Source organism: Anguilla rostrata, chromosome 19 (genome assembly GCF_018555375.3).
Source record: "Anguilla rostrata isolate EN2019 chromosome 19, ASM1855537v3, whole genome shotgun sequence".
Lineage (NCBI taxonomy): Eukaryota > Metazoa > Chordata > Actinopteri > Anguilliformes > Anguillidae > Anguilla > Anguilla rostrata.
This window is the reverse complement of record NC_057951.1, coordinates 4,801,757-4,823,205: the sequence shown is the minus strand read 5'-3', so window position 1 is coordinate 4,823,205 and position 21,449 is coordinate 4,801,757. Positions and strand designations below refer to the sequence as shown.

Genomic DNA, 21,449 nt, shown 5'->3' with positions numbered 1-21,449 from the left:
CACACACCCCCCTTCTCTCTCTCTCACACACACACACACACACACGCATTCTCACAAACAGGCAGACACACACACACACACACACACACACTCACACAGACAGACACACACACACACACCAGTGGTCATGACACAGTGTGCTCTGACCCGACATACAGAAACCCTTTAGCCGATTCCAGTAACACTCTGTGATCACCACCCACTGCAACATTAATAAACCCCTTTTAAGTAACAAACCTTTGAACACCTTTAAACAAAAAACATTTTAATATTTTTTTTTAACATTCATATTTTTAAACAATGTTTTATTTAGCATTCATAAGCTTAAGTGATTTTCAGAATAATACAAGCCATACAGAATGAAATTACACAGCAAAGATTTCAGTGTAAAATCTACTCTGACAGAGTAGCTTTAACACTAGCAGAGTACATTTTGCTCCTGTTGGACTCAAACACTGTTAGAGTTAATTTAGCACTAGGAATTTTGCTGTGCATTTTTAAATTCGGACAGAAAGTGCCTTCATTGTCGTCGTCAGATGTGCTGCTTGGAGACGGAAGTATTTCAGTATCTAAGGAAAAAAAAAAAACCAGACAGACAGACAGACAGACGTTTCCCTGTTTCCAGCCATTAAGGCTTTTAAAGGTGAAATACCCCAAAAGCACGTCTGAGCTCAGATGCCCCAGTCGTCCGCAGTCTTCCTCCTGCTTCTGCTGCTGTCGTGGGGGGGTGAGGGGGGTGAGGGGGGGTGAAGCCAGGTCCGCAGAAAACGGGCAAACTGTCGTTTCGGAGCGAGCGGCTAAACGGCTAATTTCTGCAGTGAGCAGGCGGACTCGATGAGGACTCAAAGTAAAAGAGAGAGGGGGAGAAAGAAGAGGAGGACAAAGGAGGAAAGCGAGAGAGAGAGACAGAGAGAGAAAGAATTGGAAAATGGAGCTTTGGGTACCGTGGTTTGGGTACAGAAGGAAAGGAAATGTTAGAAATGAACTCCGGGGTCGTGTTGGGTCCGACAGGTCCGTAGTGGAGGTGGGGTGAGTCCTCTCTGAGCCTCCGGGGCGTTTCCCCTTCCCTAAAGTCCAGCACCACCCACCCGCACCTATATACCCACACCCACACACACACACACACACCCGCCCACACACCTTCCTGCACCCACAAACCCACCCACACACACACCTACCTCTACCCACAAACCCACACACACCTGCCCGCACCCACAAACCCATCACCCACACACCTGCCTACATCTAAACCCACCCATGCACACACACCTGCCCGCACCCACAAATCCATCACCCACACGCGCTCGCGTAGACACACCCACCCTCATCCACCCATACCCACAAACCTACACACACATGCACCCACACACGCGCACACACACACACCCACTTGCACAGACACACCCACCCTCACACACACGCGCAGCCACACACACATACACACACAGACGCACGCCCCCCTGGCTCACACGTCCGTGTGCTTCACCGGTTTCCCGGGCGACGGCTGCCGGCTGAACTGGCTGAAGCTGGCCGCCCGGGCGCGGGTTCGAGGCGTGTGCTCGGCCGGCTGCTGCTGCTGCTGCTGCCGCCACCACCCCGCCCCCCCCGGCTGTTGCCCCGGCAGCTGCTGGCCCGGGGGCGGGGTCCGGCCCTGGCTCCGCCCCGACGGGTCCTTGAGGAACAGGTTCTGCAGCAGCTGGATCTTCTCCTTCTCCTCCTTCAGGAAGACGTCCACCAGCATGGTCTTCTCCCGCTTCATCTGCTCGCTGATGTCCTTGGGCACGTCCGGGATCATCCAGTCCACCAGCATGCTCAGGAACATCACCAGGTTCTGCCACCGGGGGGACCACAGCGACCACGCCCACAATGAGTTTTGAGTCCCCGTTACAATGCGCCGAGCTGTCAACTCAAGCCTTATCGCTGCTGTTCTCCTTTCCAGTTACAAATAGCAAATTACTCCGTTTAATTTAAATTCACGTTCTAATGAATATTCTTTACTTCTGTATGTACGCGTTGGCAATATTTACAAGTGTGTGTCATGCCAATAAAGCATTTTGAATTTGAATTGTCACTGCGCCCGCTTAGATATAAACCTACAACTGCTTCAACGATTGTTCTCACTAGGAGGGGTTGTGAAACCCTGTTCCTGGAGAGCCACAGGGCGCTTTTGCTTTTGTTGCTATCCATCCGTTATCTGCCCTGCTTATCGCTGGTCAGGGTCGCGGCGGGGGGGGGGCCGGAGCCTATCCCAGCATGCATTGGGGCGAGAGGCAGACATATACCCTCCTGGACAGGTCATTTTGTTGCGATTCTGCACTTAATTGATCGAACAAAGCAGACTATTTACCGTACCTTTCACTACCTTCCAAAAATCAAACCACGTGAAGTGTCTGTTTAGTGCAAGGCGTTTCTACCAGGAAGTAGCCGGAAAGGGCCCACCAATCACCGCGAGCATAGTTCTACGGGTTGTCGCTATTGGTGGAACTCCTCTCGGTATCCCATGCAAAAGGCGATGACATCACATCCCTCCCCCCTTGTGTAACCGTCCCCTGCGGCCCTACCTGGAAGACGATGACGAAGGCCAGGCGGGCGGCCAGGACGGACCAGTACTGCTTGGAGAACTGGTAGGCCTGGGGAGACCAGGGCGGCTCCCGGTAGTCCTTATACCTGCGGGGAGGGAGAGGAGGGAGACGAAAGGGGCGGAGACCGGGTCAGGACTCCGCCCCAAGAGGGCCGCCGAGCCGAGCGCGTGCCACCTCCGGGCGGAGACCGGGTCGCGACCCCCTAAACTGAACTTCCTGCACACTGTCCCGGCCTGGTCTGAAGACAGTTCACAGTCCTCCGGGCCGGGGGGCTGCCAGTCAGGCCCCCCCGATGTAAAAAAAAAAGAAAAAAAGGTCGCTGACCCCCCACCCCCCCCCTGCTCCGGAGGGGCTGGCGGTTCGAGCCCCGTAAGGTAAACAAAACGGGCTGCCAGTGGGTATCTAAAGCCGTGCTTTATCCTGCTTCCATATAGAGGCATCGAGCGGGAGCGTGAGAGACTGCATTTTGGATTCCCCCAAAGCCCAAGATCTCATCTGTGACTGCGGTGAGCGCTGCGTCAAAGTTCTGTGAGGCTTTAAAAGCGGCTGGGTTTTCTCCGATTGCGATGGGGTTTGGGTGGTGGGGGAAGACTGTACCGTGGTGGTCGGGGGCTGGGTGGCTTCAAAGAGAAGGGCCGGAGTTTGAGGAGCTGTCCGTCAGACTGCAGCTCAAAGGAGACTTTGCCCATTCCCATATCAGTTTGATCTGCCTCCATCCTTTCCCATCTCTCTCTTTCTCTCTCCCTCCTCCCTCTCTCTCTCCCTCCTCTCGCTCCCGCCATCCTCTCTCTCCCATCCTCTCTCCCTCCTCTCTCTCTCCCTCCCTCATCTCTCCCTCCCTCCTCTCTCTCTCCTCTCCCTCCTCCCTCTCCCATCCTCTCTCCCTCGTCTCTCTCTCCTCTCCCTCGTCTCTCCCTCCTCTATCTCTCTCCCTCCTCTCTCTCCCTCCCTCCCTGCTCTCTCTCCCTCCTTCCTCTTTCACCTCCCCCTCCCTCCCTGCTCTCTCTCCCTTCTCTCCCTCCCCCTTTTTTTTTTGTGAGAGCCGGGGTGCCGCGCCCCCCCCCGGCGGCCTGGTCGAGGGGGTCTTCTCACCTGCAGTACACCACCTCGCGGTCGGCCGGGGTGAAGTCGGGCGCGGTGCCCGGCTTGAAGTTGCTGACGTTGAAGTAGGAGAGGGTGTGGTCGATGAAGCCGTGCATGCTGCCCGAGTCGCTGTACATGTACAGGTAGACCAGGCGCGGGATGAAGTCCGAGGTGAAGGAGATGACGAAGGCCTGGTAGGGGGAGGGTGGGGGGATGGGGATTAGACGTACGCCCGCTCACAACAGGAAGGAGCTGTGCTTTTTCGGACAGCCCTCTATGACCTGCTGGCACCAGATGGGTCACAAGCTTTAAGTGGACTTTAGAGAGTCAGGAGAGAAATGCATTTTAAGGCAAACCCTAAGGCCATGGTGATCCTACTAAACAAAACAAAAAAATGTCATACAGGTATAAATTGCCACGTTCCTTCTGTCCCCCCCATGTCAGCAATCTCTTTTCCTCCCTGTCATGATCTACAGTGCCTTGGAATAAAACCCTAAATTCCTCTTTCTTCCACGTCTGTATCTGAAGGGAGATTTGACTCCACTGAATCCAGCCTTTGGAAAGGGCGGTTCCAGGATCCCTCTGCGGTTCCCGAGGATGTGAAGCGTGCTACAGCCGAAGACATCGGCGATAAATAAAAACGATGTGCGATGAGGACCAGATGGCCTCCACAGAGCTCATCTCCTGGCCCCGCCTTCATAAGCCCTCCGGTTCAGATGTCCCCAGAGGATCTGTGCATAGAACTCACTTAACCCACACTTAACCAACAGTGCATTCACTTAACCCACACTTAACCCGCAGTGCTCTTACTTAACCCACATTCCCTTAACCTTCGCAGTTGTTACTGCATTACTAACCCAGTGGCCTTAACGCAGGTGTCTTAACCCTGACCCTTCCGCAAGTGACTCTTACACTTAACCCGCACTTAACCCGCAGTGCTCTCACTAACCCACAGCTATAACCCGCAGTGCCTCTTAACCCACTTAACCCAGGCACTTACCACTTAACCCGCAGTGCTCTCACTTAACCCACACTTAACCCGCAGTGCACTCACTTAACCCACACTTAACCCACAGTGCACTCACTTAACCCACACTTAACCCACAGTGCTCTCACTTAACCCACACTTAACCCGCAGTGCCTCACTTAACACCACTATACCCCATGTATAAGCAATTAAAATGCATGTGTGTGAGCTTGAAGGCGCCTAGATTGCTAACCCCAGTCATCACTTAACCCACACTTAACCCCAGTGCTCTCACTCACTTAACCCCAGTGCTCTCACTTAACCCACACTTAACCCATAGTGCTCTCACTTAACACACAGTGCTCTCCCATGCCTGCGTGTGGCTGCAGGAGCCTGTTGCATTAGCCTAGTCACTGAAAACAACCTGCTTGCATTATCCATTCTAACTGAGAATGCTCATCAATGAAAACATACTTTCTCTTGGAAAATCCCTTTGAATACCACAGAAAGTCATTTTTTACTGGTTTTACTGGTAAAACAGCTAAATAAATTAAAAAAGAAAAAAAGAAATAATCTGAAGAATAAGTGAAATTAATTTGAAACGAATCTATGGCTTTACTTTATAAAGGTCAAAACTTGAAGTGATTACTTAAACCAAGCGACAGTGTAGGACAGGTGTTCACTCACGTTTATGATGACAGAGAACTTCCCCATCCCACTGAGAATGTTGTACCAGATACCTGTGGAAGGAGGGAGGGAGGGAGAGAGGTAAACAGGGAGGGAAGAGAAAATCCCTTCAGTAAATACAAAATTTAAGTTTCCTGTCCTCATTACTGTTCCCCGTGCGTATCCTGTTCCCTGTAGGTATCCTGTGTGAGATATCCGTATCCAGTGTCAGAATCATCTGCATCTAGAGCTTATTTAAGTGCTTTGTAAGGGCAGAATAAACCCAGGCACAATGCATTGGTGCAGCCACCTCACACGAATGCAAAAATCAACCTTTGACTCTAAACTTGACCGTCAAGCTACTTGAGCCCCGCTAGTCTCCCGTCTGCATTTTTACATATGTGGATGACTTAGCGAGGCAATGTCCCCCCCCGTACAGCCCAAACCCCTTCGAGCCGAGGTACCGATGTCTTTGGTTCGCACGGCGTCCGGCCGCCGGAGCTCGGTGACGAACTTCTTGGCGTCGAGGCGGATCTCGATGACGTTGTTCAGCAGGGCGAAGAGCGGAGCCAGGGGGAAGGAAGCCACGAAGAGGGAGACGAACCCGAACTGGATAACTGCAGGAGAGACACACACACACACACACACGCGCACACGCACACACATGCACACAAACACACACACAGACACACACACACACACACGCACACGCACACGCACCACACACGCACACACACACACACACAGACACACACACATGCACACGAACACGCACACGCACACACACACGCACACACACGAAAACAGACACACTCGTATTCTCGCTATATACTGCATCACTTCATTCAAAAACAAGAACTGGCCTTCCAGCTTCTAACATGAATCACGTATCATTTCCACTTCTTAAAAAAACGTTCAGCAACGTGCGCGTGGGGACGTCGGCCGACATCGACCGGCGAAGCGACTGACGAGGGGGGGGGCGAGTTGCGCGCCGAGGAGTCCCGGGAGCTGGGCGCAGCCATGCCGACGGTTCCCACGGAAATGAGAAAGGACGGCGTGCGCGCGGGCCGACCCCCCGAGACGGCGGGAAAGGCGGCGTAATTAAACCGCCTGAGACCGAGACGCGCGGCGTCTGCGGGGGGGCGGGGGGGGCGACGCTCTTCCTCGGCTCGGCGAGGACGCGGCCTCCCCCCGGGGGGCGTGGCGGAAGGAATGCGCTGGAGGGCCACCTGACATCACCTCTGATGTCTCTCTCAGTCCCCCTCGCCTCCCTGAAGGCTGGGGCCCAGACTTTCCTACAGCCCCAGTCCTCCATTACACACACTCACACGCTCACGTATGCGTGCGCGCGAGTGAGAGAGAGACAGCGTGTGTGTGTGTGTGAGTGAGAGTGTGTGAGAGTGTGTGTGTGTGTATGTGAGTGAGAGAGTGTGTGAGTGTGTGAGTGAGAGTGTGTGTGTGTGTGTGTGTGTGTGTGTGTGTGAGAGTGTGTGTGTGTGTGTGTGTGAGTGAGAGAGTGTATGTGTATGAGTGTGTGAGTGAGTGTATGTGCGTGTGTGAGACTGAGAGTGTGAGTGGGTGTATGTATGTGAGTGAGAGAGTGTGTGAGAGTGTGTGTGTGTGTGAGTGAGAGAGAGACAGTGTGTGTGTGTGTGAGAGAGAGAGTGTGTGTGAGTGGGTGTGAGTGAGAGAGTGTATGTGTATGAGTGTGTGAGTGAGTGTATGTGCGTGTGTGAGACTGAGAGTGTGTGTGAGTGGGTGTATGTATGTGAGTGAGAGAGTGTGTGAGAGTGTGTGTGTGTGTGTGTGAGAGTGTGTTAGTGGGTATGTATATGTGAGTGAGAGAGTGTATGTGTATGAGTGTGAGAGTGAGTGTATATGCGTGTGTGTGAGTGGGTGTGTGTGAGTGAGTGTATGTGCGTGTGTGAGAGTGAGTGTGTGAGAGTGTGCGTGAGTGGGTGTGAGTGAGAGAGTATGTGTACGAGAATGTGAGTGAGTGTATGTGCGTGCGTGTGTGAGAGTGAGTGTGTGTGTGTGTGAGTGTGTGTGCGCGCGTGTCTGTGTGAGACTCACTCATCTCCATGTACTCGGGGGTGAGCCCCTGGAAGGGCTCCAGCCTGTAGTCCTGGTGCCAGCGCTGGGTCTGCTCGTCCACCTGCTCTGGGTCCGAGCCCTTGTCCTTCAGAGACCGGTACAGCTTCTTCAGCTTCCTGCAGGGAGGGAGGGAGGGAGGGAGGGGGGGGGGGGGGAGGGAGAGACAATGTGCGTGTGAGAGAGAGAGAGAGAGACAGGATGTGAGAAACTGTGTATGAATGTGTGTATGGTAGGGGGCCATCAGTGAATCTAGATGTCATGAGATGTCAAGATTCTGCCCATGTCATGATGTCTGATCTAAATTGAATCCAGAAGGCTAGACAGGGCTATTTTAGCAATACAAGGTTGTCGGACAAACGTGTTACTTGGGACACCAATATGGCCGGTTTACTGTGAATGACAGCCCGTTTCATAGTGCAAAAACAGCCACTCGGAGACACACAGAGGCTTGGACATACGCACAGGGAGGCGGAGAGGAAGAAAGAAAGAAACGTATCTGCCCGTCTGACTGGAACACGGGCACGGAAGATCAAAGAGGGCGCCGATGGGTAATGGCTAAGGCGCACCATTTATAAATCGCTTCTGAACTTGGTATCCAAAATTGGTGTACTTCATTTTAAAACTGTGTTCCAAGTTAACTTCTGGAAAGTGAAGTGTAAGTGCACTTCAAGTACACTATCTGAGATTTAGTGTGTACTTAAGGCCAACTTTTATAAACTTACTTTTTTTTGTAAGGGATGCCATGCTGAAAAGCTATTATGAAACTTCCATATTAAGAACACCTGGACTGTCAATAGTGTTATTGTGATCGCGCTTCTTCGTCACATTGTGTTTATATCTTAAAGCTGCCATTTAAGAACTGTTCACTCAAGCAGGTACACATCCATATGTACACAGGTCAGAAACAGGTCAGAACTGTGTTGGGAACAAGTCGGAAATGGGTCTGGAACAGGTCGGAAATGGGTCAGGAACAGGTCAGAACTGGGTCTGGAACAGGTCAGAACTGGGTCTGGAACAGGTCAGAACTGGGTCAGGAACAGGTTAGAACTGGGTCTGGAACAGGTCAGAACTGGGTCTGGAACAGGTCAGAAATGGGTCAGGAACAGGTCAGAACTGGGTCTGGAACAGGTCAGAAATAGGTCTGGAACAGGTCAGAACTGGGTCAGGAACAGGTCGGAAATGGGTCAGGAACAGGTCAGAACTGGGTCAGGAACAGGTCAGAAATGGGTCAGGAACAGGTCGGAACTGGGTCTGGAACAGGTCGGAAATGGGTCTGGAACAGGTCGGAAATGGGTCTGGAACAGGTCAGAAATGGGTCAGGAACAGGTCAGAACTGGGTCTGGAACAGGTCAGAAATGGGTCAGGAACAGGTCAGAAATGGGTCAGGAACAGGTCGGAAATGGGTCAGGAGCAGGTCGGAAATGGGTCACGACATCACATAAATGAGAGCTCAGACTCTGGAGGCTCTTTCTCTGATGCCATGTGAAGTAAGGCCTCAGTAATTAGATTCTTTTTTTTTGGATGATTTTCATTAAAACTGTGCCACACATGAAGCGCCTACAGGCTAAAATGCTCAGTGTGATCCAGAGCAGACAGGAAACGGCCTAGTTCAGGTCTCCGGCCTGACACCAGTGCTCAAAGTAACACACACACACACACACGCACAGATATATACTCACACACACATGCACACACACACGGTTCCCACTCCAACCAGGTTTATATTGTCCATGATTTTGGGGGGTGCAAGATCAGGATTAATGATTTTTTTTGTGTGCAAGGCCTACCCTGAGCTACAGGGCTAGTTTTATTTTGAGGCAGATTTACTTTTAAAAAATATATATTTTATGTCTACAAAGGCACACATTCACTTTCCAGTGACCAAATACTTTCGGTAGTGGAAATGACGTCACGTACAACCCAATAAGCTCTCAATTCAGCACACTGATACTGCAGATACTTTAAAGGATTTTCAAGGACTGTGGGAACCCGGCACGCAAACGTACACACAGACACACACACACACGCGGAAACACACCCACCACTCGCGGGCCTGCGGAGCGTCTGGTGGAAAAAGGGTGTTGAGAGAAACACTATGGAAGCCCCATTACGGTAAACAAGCCAATTTGGCTGCCACGCAGAATATCCAGCGGCGATAAGCCCGAAACTTGTTTACAGGAAGCTTTACAAAGGACAACATGGGTGGGGCGGCCTTCCCCCCTGAAACGCAGCCAATCAGGAGTGGCTTCAGAGGCCTTGGCGGCGCATGATGTCATCTCAGACATCTGCTGTCAGAGCGAGAGAGAGAGAGAGTCCGATAACTGGATGACTCAAGGCTGGCTGACACTGGAAATACACACGAGCTGCTTTACATAAACAAGCCTAAAAAAAAAAACACACTTCAACGCCTGGAAGGTGATGAGTCAGTAATTATTCGGTGTGCCCCCATTTCAAATGGCTGTTTGCAGAGAGAACGCCGTTTTCCTGTGTTCCTGATTCACACGGCTGCAGAAGTGAGAACGCTGTGTTTGACTGTTGTCGGGCAGGTCAGCTGTTCGAGGCCAGGCTGAGGGTAAATTTCCTGGTTCACTTGACTCTGACGTTGACTCACAATACATTAAAATCGTAACAGTGCGACTTCAACTGGGCTACCCTTCCAGGAAAACCAGCTGCACAAAAAGACACTTCACTTCAGTTTGCATTTCAAGCCAGGAGAGGACTTCATCTTATTTTTGTTAATGCAACTGGAGGGGCTGCATACGCAAGGCCAGCCAGGCTAAGTGGGAGACTTAGTTAAAAGGCCATTACTGAGGAGTAGCTATAAAACAGGAGGTCGGGAAATAATGTGCACGCGGTTTCTCAGTTTTGAGTTTAGAGGTAATTAATGGTAGTTCAAACACAATACCATGAAAGAAAAACTTGTGAAGGAGCCACTGGAGATGTTCTTCCCCATGTCCTATTAGTTTTTATTGGCTCCGTATTTCCTAGCCCATTTGAGACCCCAATGACGGCTGAAAACGCCAGAGAATTATGAACCACGCGTCCCTTTTCGGGGTCTGATAACTCCCTGTTTCCTTAAAAGAGGCCCCTTTGCGGCAGAGCAATCCTTGGGGGCTGCAGGGTCCGAGGAGAGTTTGGGATGCGTGATGTTGTTCCGGAATTCACCAGGGAAAAAGAAGAGCGAGAGAGAACTAGAGAACAGTCTGCAGCTCACGTCTGACTGCTGAACACATGACACATTCAGTCACGTGTGCTCTTATACTGTACAGACTACGCTGTCATATTCCAGCACAACCTAAATCTGTAGGAGCAGTACTGTCAGAAATGGGCCCTGGCAGAATATTCTTCAAAGATCTGAAACAACACCAGATATCATTGCCTCACTGCGCACGTAGAACTATACGCAGAACTGCATTTTGGAGTTTGAGCATGGCATAGCACTAAATGCATTCAAACAAAAGGCTTGTAGAACAGGAAATGAGAAAATGAGACTTCAAAAGCTGAATATTATTACCTAATTCTAACCGAATTGATTGGGCAACTATTGACGAGGATAAAGGATATCATCAGTACAACAGTCACAGACCACAGACATTTAACTCTACAATACGTATTACGACAGTCGATAGTAGCATGCTAATAATACAAAAGGATATTTAATATGGATCAAGCATTCTGCAGCTTCTCTAAATTGATTAGTCTATCCATCGTTATTTGAATTCGGGAGACTGAATTCATACTCCAATGCAACGGAAAATGTTTAAAAGGACAAATTGTCATTTTTTCATTTCTCAGATGTGACATGCAGAAAAAAAAAACAAAAGCAAAAGGTCGCGCTAGGGGTGGGGCCCGCAGACCCGACAGCAGGCTGACGTGTGGTCACAGCCCGGAGGACACGCCGCCAGCGCTGTACATCAACAATGGGAGAGCCTGAGCGCGCTCAATAGCTAGTCACGCTACCTTTTGTTGAGGGCTGTGCCTGGTGGGTGGGAGGGCGGCCGGGCGGCGCACACGGATACTCACGGGATGCCAATCTCAAAGATGTTGTTTTGAATCAGCTGCTTGCCCAGCATGATGATGCTCAGCTGAATGCAGAGCTCTATCAGGCAGCCTCCCGGAGCACACTGGACGGACGGGAAACACGTGCGCGCACACACACACGCACACACACACACACACGCACACGCGCACACAAACGCAGGCTCGTGTTAGTCAGCTCATACCCTACAGCGAGACAAGCAGTGTTTGTTTTCCACAAACACTGACAGGACTTGAATTTCCTAGAGCACATTTAATACAGAACATCATGTGCACCTGCGGAACGCCATTATTTCAGAGCAAAGAGCTTAACAGAAAAAAACGTTTTAAAAGACGCAACCTAACAAATGCAATTACGCAATAAAACCATATTCAAAAACGGCACATGGTAAATACACAATAGCGCGATTTACTACAAATAAACGTAGCGAAAACTACATTTAATATTACAGAAAACAAGAACTACGAAGAGTTGCAAAAGCAAATAAATAGTCATCACCCAACAAGCCATCTTAAAAACACGGGCTTTAGGTTTCATGTTCTACAAATATTTTTTGGAGCAACATGTTCCAAAGTCAGGGGCTAAAACAAAGACCGACTGCCTCCCCCTCCATCCGATGAGAACTCAGAGCTGTAAGATCAGAAAACATCCCTGCAGATCCCCGAGACTTTTCCACGAAAGCTATCGACCAAAACGAACAATTAGCTGAGCGGGTAATATTTTGTTCTGAGCGCTTTGCGGAAACAGACTTTTGCTTTAAAATTTCCATCAATACGCTTGATACTGTATACATGGAATTTCAAATAAAGCGTTTGACCCAGGTCGACTTCTAGCGCTACCGCTACAGATGCTACCGCGACTGATATCAACGGTCATCGTCGTCATACAGTGGAACCCATGCCCCCCCGCCGGGCGGGCCGTACCTCCTCCATGCGATAGTGGTTGAAGACGTAGACGTAGTTCCCCGGTCGGCCGGCGAACCTGACGACAAAAAAAAAAAAAACGGGAGCAGTGAAGTCAAACGGGCCGTGGCTGGTTTCCGGGTTGCGCTCCGGCCAATCGGAGTTCACCCCCTCTGCGGGGGGCAAACCGGGGCGTTTTTTTTGCCCTTACCTTCCCTTGAAAAAGGCCACGTAGAAGATGGGGGCGTACGCGTTCATGAACTTCAGCAGGAAGGCCTTCAGGATCAGACGCTCCTCGAAGTCCGTCTCCGTTTTGGGGATCTCTGAAGACGAGACAGCGAACGCGCCCGGTCAGACGTGGAGCGACGGCGACACAACAAAAAAAAAACTTATCCGTTTTAATTTTCGGTTTAAAAACTCGTATTTTCTCAAGGGCCACCGCCTTTACTGTCCTGCCCGACCTTTCACCTTTCCCTGACCTCCACCACCCCCCCCCCCCCGTGATTCCTGCTCATCACCCCCCCCCTTCTCCAGCTGTGCGGCCTCTCAGCGTAATCTCCTTCTGTGCACTGCCCTGTGAAACCTGGCTGGGACCCCCCCCCACCTCTGTCATTATCCCCCCCCCCCCGGCCTACCGTAAGCCAAACGCAGATTACCGCGCCCTTCAAATACTACGGCTTTATTTGACACAACGGATTATTCTCCCGCTCGATAAACACACAATAATGCCATAATTACTCACGCGCAGCGCGCACGCATGACCAGCCCATGATAAACTCAAGAGTGCGATGATTCAGGTGTGGTAGAACGGTGGACGTGAACTTTACGTTACATTACATAACAGGCATTTAAGCAGACGCACTTATCCAGAGCGACTTACACAACTTTTTTTTTTTTTACGCTGCATCCATTTATACAGCTGGATATATAGTGGAGTAATGCAGGTTAGGTACCTTGTTCAGGGGTACAATGGCAGTGTCCTACCGGGGGGAATAGAAGCTGTGACCCTTCAGGTTACAGAACTAGTACCTTACCCATAGAACAGTGTTAGAACAGTGGTTCAGAACAGTTAGAATGGGGGTTTAGAACAGTGCTGGAGTAGAGGTTAGGAACAGTGTTAGAACAGTGGTTCAGAACAGTTAGAATGGGGGTTTAGAACAGTGCTGGAGTAGAGGTTAGGAACAGTGTTAGAACAGTGGTTCAGAACAGTTAGAATGGGGGTTTAGAACAGTGCTGGAGTGGAGGTTAGGAACAGTGTTAGAACAGTGGTTCAGAACAGTTAGAATGGGGGTTTAGAACAGTGCTGGAGTAGAGGTTAGGAACAGTGTTAGAACAGTGGTTCAGAACAGTTAGAATGGGGGTTTAGAACAGTACTGGAGTAGAGGTTAGGAACAGTATTAGAACAGTGGCTTAGAACAGTGTTAGAACAGTGGCTTAGAACAGTGTTAGAACAAGGCTTTCCCATTCACTCCTGCGATTCCACAGAGGCTGTCATTCATCAATGGACGGTGCTAACTGTTAGCTAACTGCGAGATGCTAGGTCCCACCACTTTGTCCCTAAGAAGCCTTTCCGCTGTATAAAACTCATACCAAACATTTAAGAAAAGAAATTCACGGTTTTAATGGTGCTAGCGCTTTCCCCTGGGCAAGGCGGATAGCGGTTGGCGTGAGCGAGGCGGGGGGTGGGGGGGGGGGGGCGGGGCTGATAGGGGCGGGGGGGGGTGCGCCACCGAGCTCGGTCAGCCAGACGGCCACGCTGCCGTAGATCTCGTCCAGGATGAGGATGACCACCAGGTTGATGACGACGGCGGTGGCCGTGACCGTCACGCGCACGTTGGACTTGACCTCGGGGTCCGGGCTCATCGCCATGATGGCCGACAGGGTGATGCGGTACACGATGACGCCGAACACCGCCGAGAACGTCACCGCGAACTGAGAGAGAGAGAGAGAGAGAGAGAGAGAGAGAGAGAGAGGGAGAGGGAGAGAGAGAGGAGAGAGAGGGAGAGGGATAGAGAGAGATTTGAGTTTTAATAGAACCTTTATTGTTCCATTTTCAGTAGTGGCTTGACCTCAATTCCAATACTCAGTCAGTACATCGCAGCCATTTTGTCACAACACGCAAAAATCACATGCATTGCACAAACAGCAGAGAAAAAAGAAAAAAAAGACCATTAAAAATCAAAAGTCAACTGCCCATCATCACCAACCTGGGAAAGAACCCCCCCCCCCCCCACCCCACCCACACACCATGTTGAGCAGAACTTTCGTGGAAAGAGAGAGATGGAGAGAGGAATGGACTAACAGCCACCTACCATTAACAAAATGGAGGAGATGTTGATGAAGTACCCAGGCAACCGGTCTCTCCATGTTAGCTTCTCATGTCCTGGCTGTATTTTTTTTTTTTTGGGGGGGGGGGGGGGGGCATAGGAAGACATGATCATTACCAAACAGGGGCATCGACCCAAAAACCAGCAAACACCCTGAAATTGTACTGCAGTATCACTTTTGCGCCTGAAATCGCTCGTTCTTCCGAGACTTAAGAACTATACCAAATACAGCACGCTAGAGTGGCTCGGATCTGTGTATTATTTTGGGCAGCTAATGCAGGAACAGGCAGATCGGGAGACGGTCAGGTTACTCTGACTGAGCGGTGGTAATCTGCTATAGACGTCAGGGGTCCTTTAGTACTGATGATTTTTTTTATTTTTAATTAGTAAATCCGTTGATAGTACAAGAAATCTCTCAGATACGCCGAATCGCAGAAGCATCAGATTGGCAAAGGAGCGCGAGTCATCTTACCCGATGCTACGAGAGCGGGGGATTAAATTAAATTAAATTAAATTAAAAGTTATCTCGGTTATCTGACCCCAAAGTGTTCTAACCTTTCCTCTGTAATTGTGTAACGTGTAATTGAATGGCGGTACGCATATGATGCACAGAAGACCGTGTTCGAGCCATCGCACTTTCCCCCCCCTTACATACCCAAAAGATCAAAGCAAAACCCCAAGCCATCAAATAAAGGCACAATCGTACCAAAAACAGTACATGAGCAGTCCTGCTTGCACTACCTCTGTAAGCGTGCCACCCCGGGTTAGCCTTCGTATCTGGGCTGGGTGCTGACCCATCGGTATCAAGATCTTCAGTCAGCACCCCAACCACCAAAAAACACCGACTTGTTCCCCATGACGTGGGCTTCCCAACAATGCGAAACACGATTACCCTGCATTATGGGGAATCTTTTTCAGTAGGATGTTTTGTGTCTGTCTCTTTATCACACCCTGCTGCCTCCCCGTCAGCACAGTAAACAGCCTGTTTTCCTATCCTGAGGGGCACGCTTCTCTTAAACCGCCTTACAATGGGCCTGGTGCGATAAATCACTTGGTCCATCACGGAAAGAGCATGCTTTTTGCCTTTAGCAGGAATACTTAGAAACAGAGTGTAGAAACAGACAGAGCATCGAAACAGAGTGTAGAAACAGACAGAGCATAGAAACAGAGCGTAGAAACAGAGTGCAGAAACAGACAGAGCATAGAAACAGAGCGTAGAAACAGAGTGTAGAAACAGACAGAGCATAGAAACAGAGCGTAGAAACAGAGTGTAGAAACAGAGTGTAGAAACAGAGTGCAGAAACAGACAGAGCATAGAAACAGAGTGTAGAAACAGAGTGTAGAAAAAGTGTAGAAACAGAGCATAGAAACAGAGCGTAGAAACAGCATAGAAACAGAGTGTAGAAACAGAGCATAGAAACACAGTGTAGAAGAGCGGAGAAACAGAGCATAGAAACAGAGCATAGAAACAGAGTGTAGAAACAGTGTAGAAACAGAGCGGAGAAACAGAGCGGAAAGCACTAAAATGGCGAAATGCACGGCACTGCACTGCCAAAAAACAGACAAAAATAATGCAGTCCATGACACCTGCGGCTTATAAGACAAACACCCAGCCGCATAAATAATTACTCTTCTGGGAGAAATAAAAGATGACCTAGAACCTCCCACGTGTTCCCATTCCATCTCGGCAACAGGCGAAGCTCCTAGCACCATTACGCTATCGCACATCTGGATCAATTCAATCGCCAATTGCCACCACAGCTGGAATATGCGTATCAGGTTCTGTGCCGTCTGTAAATGCTGGATAGCCTGTGCCCTTTCTCCACATCCAATGAAGACACACTGCACAATGTGTTCAGCATTAAATGGACTCTTATAGTTTATATGGGTCCACTGTGGCCAGAGGGGACTCACAAACTCCTTAATAGTTGAATTAACACAGGGCATTTTATTGTGTATTCAAGGCACTAAACTGGAGTCTACATTACATTACATTACATTACATTACAGGCATTTAGCAGACGCTCTTATCCAGAGCGACTTACACAACTTTTTACATAGCACTTTACATTGTATCCATTTATACAGCTGGATATATACTGAAGCAATGCGGGTTAAGTACCTTGCTCAAGGGTACAACGGCAGTGTCCTACCCGGGAATCGAACCTGCGACTTTTCGGTTACAAGCGCAGTTCCTTACCCACTGTGCCACACTCCGTCCCACTGTCTATTTTTATTTTCTGTTTAACTGTACCTTTTAAGCTGTGCTTCATACACAAAATGTGAATAGTAGGCAGTACCACTTTGCTGATAGCTGTGGCCTTAGTAAATAAGACGCTAATTTCAGGCAGGCCGCAAATGCACCAATTTGCGCTGAGTTTTATGCACATAAATCTAGGCCCAATTGTCCTTCCAAGCAATGGAGACGAAATGGTGCGAAACGATTCCACCAATGAAAACCATCGACACCTCAGCCCTGAAAAGTCTGTTGTTGGATTCGACCAATCACCTTTCCCAGGGGATCCACTGGAGTTTACCTTCAATAGATTGACTATGTACAGATTAGAGTGGCTTTCATTTCAGGCTCCACTGTGATATATATATGCTGAAGGAGGACAGGAAGGCGGATTCCCTTCACTCTCGTAGGGTCGCGTGTATTTTAGGGCCTTTTCACCGCCAGACACCACCCTTCTGGTACTTGTAGTCCATAATGGCTCGGGTCCGTGGGAGTGGATACGGCCCAATCCTTAACGAAGCTGTGAAAGGCAATTAGCCGCCCAAAAGGTGCTTACGGCCAAAGCCAATTAGCAGCCAGGAGGCATTTCCCGCGCGGTTTGCGGTCGAGTCAGGCGTCCTTTTTCCAAAAAAGGAAGAAGCCGTTCGGGGCGAACCGCCTGTGAACACTCCGTACGACAGGGACTAAGCATCAAAATCAGACAGCACGGCGACTGTGGCAGCTGAATTTGATTGGCTGGATCCCAGTCTGTGAGAAACCGCGGCCATGTTCAACCGCTGCAGTTTCACGGGTGTGGCGAGTCGGCAACTTGCTCTATTCAGAGGGCAACAGCGCCACCTAGGGGTGGGGAGGACATCCCTCAACCGGAGGGCAGTGCAGCGAGAAGATGTGTGTGAGCTTGGAGCCCCCCATACAGGAGAACGAGGACGACCTATCAGGACTGAACACTGCCTATCAACACTGTCTTGCCACTCTATAGCAGTGGAGCCCAATCATGTGCAATGGAGGGCTGAGAGTATGCAGGTTTTTACCAATTACATCACCTGGTTATTTCACTAATTAGTTCCCTCCTCTCCAGTTGAAGGTGCATTAATTAGCAGGTGAAATTATTGTTCTGAATGAAAACCTGCACACTCTTGACCCTGCATGGCACACAATTTGGCACCATTGAATTCTTCATTTTTCAGAGAACTCACAACGCACATACAGTACATTACCATCTGAACCAGGACAAACTCTGAAGACCAGGTGACCTAAAATAACCCATTACTAAATATGTCCACATACCCTAAATCATTTTTTAGTGGGTTCCTCATCAGCAGAAAACTTGGCCAGTTACAGCCATTTGACTTCAAGTGAAGTTGAACGTTGGACACTGAATACAATAATGTAACCGTTACCGCATTGAAAACGCAATGCAGTACGATGGTAGTGCGATGGACAGGATGACGTGATTGACAGCTTTTGTGGGCGTGGTTTAGGCGTCAGGTGCGGTTTGGAGGCGTACAGCTGCCAAACGGAGAGTGGGACTCCGGTGGTCTGTCTAGACCCTCCCCGCTCAGCCGTATGGATGCCGTGCCGGTCGAAGCCTGCTCTCAGACGTCTATCACTGGTTATCGCTTAGTTACTGACACCTGTCAATCATAGCCACCTCTGAAAGTATATCCAGCTACAGTCAGTATACACTGCTCAGTCAAACCTTGCTTACAGAAGCCCCTTAACCAAAATCAACTAACAAAGACCCCTTGTCAATCGCACCCTAATCAGACACCTGCCAATCACTCTAGTGGTCGCCCAGGACCAAGTTTGAGACCCACTGCACGAGTCAAAGAAACCCTTTGATCATGCCATTCTGAGAGACACCTGTCAATCAAAATCCCTATGTAGAGAAAATAATTGAAATTCAGGAAATATCCACTTCCTCTCAGCAAATCAGGTTAGCTCTGAGATAAGAAGGGGAAGCTCTCAGTTTGCGCCATTTCAAAAGTCAGGCATAATTAATAAGCCTTATACATATAACCACAAGCTTCTTAACATGGAGCCAGGGAAATACTGGCATTAGTCCTGTCAAAAAAAAACTATATCTGCGCAGATTGAAGCATCATCTACTGCCCTCCGGCTCCCTCTAGAGGCCAATCTAATGCAGCAGCACACAGAAAAATACAGAGAGCCATATTTCAGTGCGGTATGTTTTTCCTCATAGCACTGAATTCTGACAGCACAATTTCCCCCTTTTTTCCAGGCACATACGCATGAAGGCCACCTGCGTCACCAGAGAAACCTGAGGCACTCAACACACTACAGGGCGGCGCGCTTCCATAGAATTTCATACTACCTGACTGTGTTTTTACAGTCCTGTATACACGTATGCGTTTGGACGGAGTGTAGCACAGTGGGTAAGGAACTAGACTTGTAACCGAAAGGTTGCAGGTTCGATTCCCGGGTAGGACACTGCCGTTGTACCCTTGAGCAAGGGTACTTAACCTGCATTGCTTCAGTATATATCCAGCTGTATAAATGGATACAATGTAAAATGCTATGTAAAAGTTGTGTAAGTCGCTCTGGATAAGAGCGTATGCTAAATGCCTGTAATGTAATGTAATGTAGACTAGCTTCTTCTTTACTCTTTCAGGATACTGCCTATTAACGCTTGAACACGAGGAATCTGCAGTCTCTTCCAGAGAGCCCTGCAGGCATGTATCCAGCCAGCACAGCTAGGTATGGGGAGGGGGGGTGGGGGGGTCAGTTCCATTGACATTCGATTCGATAAGTGAAAAAACCGCCGCGTAGCATAGTGGGAACTTTTCAAATTAGTTTCCTGAATTTATTGAACCGAAACCCTGAATCGCTTCGTCGGCCCCTGACGGGAGGGTTGTTTATGAGAACGGAGGAGGAGGAGGAGGAGGAGGGGAGGAATGAAAAAGGGGAGAAATGAAGGAGGAGAGGGAGGCGGGGCGGAGGGGAGAAATGAGGAGGGAGAGGGAGGCGGTGCGGAGGGCCAACGAACGGGGCCGAGAGCCGTGTTCACCTGCGCGGATACGAAGCGGCCTAACCGCCATTGTGCTCGTTGTGCAGAGCCCGGGTTTCAGCGCGCTAAGAGGATTATCTCCAGAGAATGGCCGCGAAACCAACCAGGCAAGCCCCGCCCCCTCCCTCCCTCCCTCCCTCTCTCCTCCTCCTCCCTCCTCCTGATTTTCACACCTGGCACTCCCAGCTGCTCGCCTTCTCTAATTTCCCCAAACGCCGCGCCCTGTGCACGCGACCGGGGAGTTCTGTGTCGTGTGAGGACAGGAGTTATTTATTTATTTTCTGCTGCTCCGCTGCAAAATAGCCCAGCCATTTCCGCGGGGGGGTAAAACGTCTGAACGTGCGAACGAAAAAAAAAAGAAAAATAAATTAAGTAGCCTAGGTATCAAGGAAGAAATAAGTGATGTTTAAAACGTTTATCGGTTTAAGAAAGGGCGCGAAAAGGTTTGTTTGCGATTAACAGACAACAGTCGTCATGAGGTGGAGGTGAGAGGAACACACCTTTAAGCACCCGGGCTGATTAGATAACGCAACCCAGGTGTGCGTGTGCTCTCTCCCCTAGCTGGCACAGCCAAGGCCAATCCGGTTAACCGCTGGACCGAATGCCACATACCTCCGACCCCAGAATTCAGCCAAAGGCTAATTCAGTTTACACGGAGACCGCTCCCTCCCGGGTTTGATTCCAAGTTGCAGTATTGAAATGATATTCCAGGTTGCAGTATTGAAATGATTCCAGCTTACAGTGTTGAAATGATTCCAGGTCACAGTGCTGGAATCATTCCAGTTTGCAGTGCTTGGTGGAGAGAAACAGCGACACGACACTCACACTGACAGTGGGGGGGACACCAGCGACTCGCATGCAGAACTACAGAAACCTGAGCGAGGGGAAATGGCCCGCCAATCACCCGGGAAGGACCGCCCACGGAGAGGGACGGCCCAACGGGTGGGGGGCGGAGGGGCGCGGCTAACGTGAGGAAAAGGACGGCGCGGCGGAGGGCTGGGTTACCGGCAGCATCCCGTTCATGGCCAGCAGTAACCTCTGCCTCCACTTCTCCCTCCCGGCGTCCGGCGTGTCCACCGAGCCTCGGTACGACTGCAAGACACACAACACGCCCGCCGTCACCTGCTGCGGGCCCCCCGAGGGCCGCCAGGGGCCCCGCGGGCCCGCTCGCCTAAGGCCACGGCTTCCGACGGGCGGGGGCCGCCCCCGCTCCCAGGCCGGCCCGAAGGCCTTCCGCGGAGAGAAAACCCCCACTATATAAGACAGGGGGTGACCGACCACCTCTGTGCGTCACCTGAGCCAAAATGGAGGGCTCCGGAGTAAATAGCAAGGTCAAACACACAGAACAGCAGTGAAACAGACAAGAACAGCAGTGAAACAGACAAAATGGAGGAAAGCATGGCAGGTAGAATGTGACAGAAACGACAGGATGAGCTGAGCATTTTTACATACATTTCAAATGCATATGTTATGTATGTATACACGCACACACACACACAAACACACCTCATTTTTTCTACTATGT

The 21,449-nt window shown here is 50.1% G+C and overlaps 1 protein-coding gene across 4 annotated transcripts in view; it reads right to left on the bottom strand.

Annotated features, from left to right (window-relative positions):
• Nucleotides 1-248: 248 nt before the first annotated feature.
• The window catches only part of LOC135245800 (anoctamin-1-like), a 46,034-nt gene continuing 24,833 nt past the window's right edge, over nucleotides 249-21,449 (bottom strand). For 3 of the 4 annotated variants that reach the window (XM_064319079.1, XM_064319078.1, XM_064319081.1), the window contains 12 exons: nucleotides 20,930-21,016; nucleotides 14,646-14,720; nucleotides 14,064-14,265; nucleotides 12,545-12,656; nucleotides 12,355-12,412; nucleotides 11,416-11,516; nucleotides 7,372-7,508; nucleotides 5,763-5,915; nucleotides 5,320-5,372; nucleotides 3,675-3,856; nucleotides 2,562-2,667; nucleotides 249-1,831 (listed from right to left, as the gene is read on the bottom strand). In XM_064319079.1, the coding sequence (XP_064175149.1) occupies nucleotides 1,466-1,831; nucleotides 2,562-2,667; nucleotides 3,675-3,856; nucleotides 5,320-5,372; nucleotides 5,763-5,915; nucleotides 7,372-7,508; nucleotides 11,416-11,516; nucleotides 12,355-12,412; nucleotides 12,545-12,656; nucleotides 14,064-14,265; nucleotides 14,646-14,720; nucleotides 20,930-21,016 (1,632 nt within the window). In that variant the 3' untranslated portion in view covers nucleotides 249-1,465. The remainder of the gene's footprint in view (nucleotides 1,832-2,561; nucleotides 2,668-3,674; nucleotides 3,857-5,319; nucleotides 5,373-5,762; nucleotides 5,916-7,371; nucleotides 7,509-11,415; nucleotides 11,517-12,354; nucleotides 12,413-12,544; nucleotides 12,657-14,063; nucleotides 14,266-14,645; nucleotides 14,721-20,929; nucleotides 21,017-21,449) is intronic. The other variant, XM_064319080.1, reaches the window with a different exon arrangement.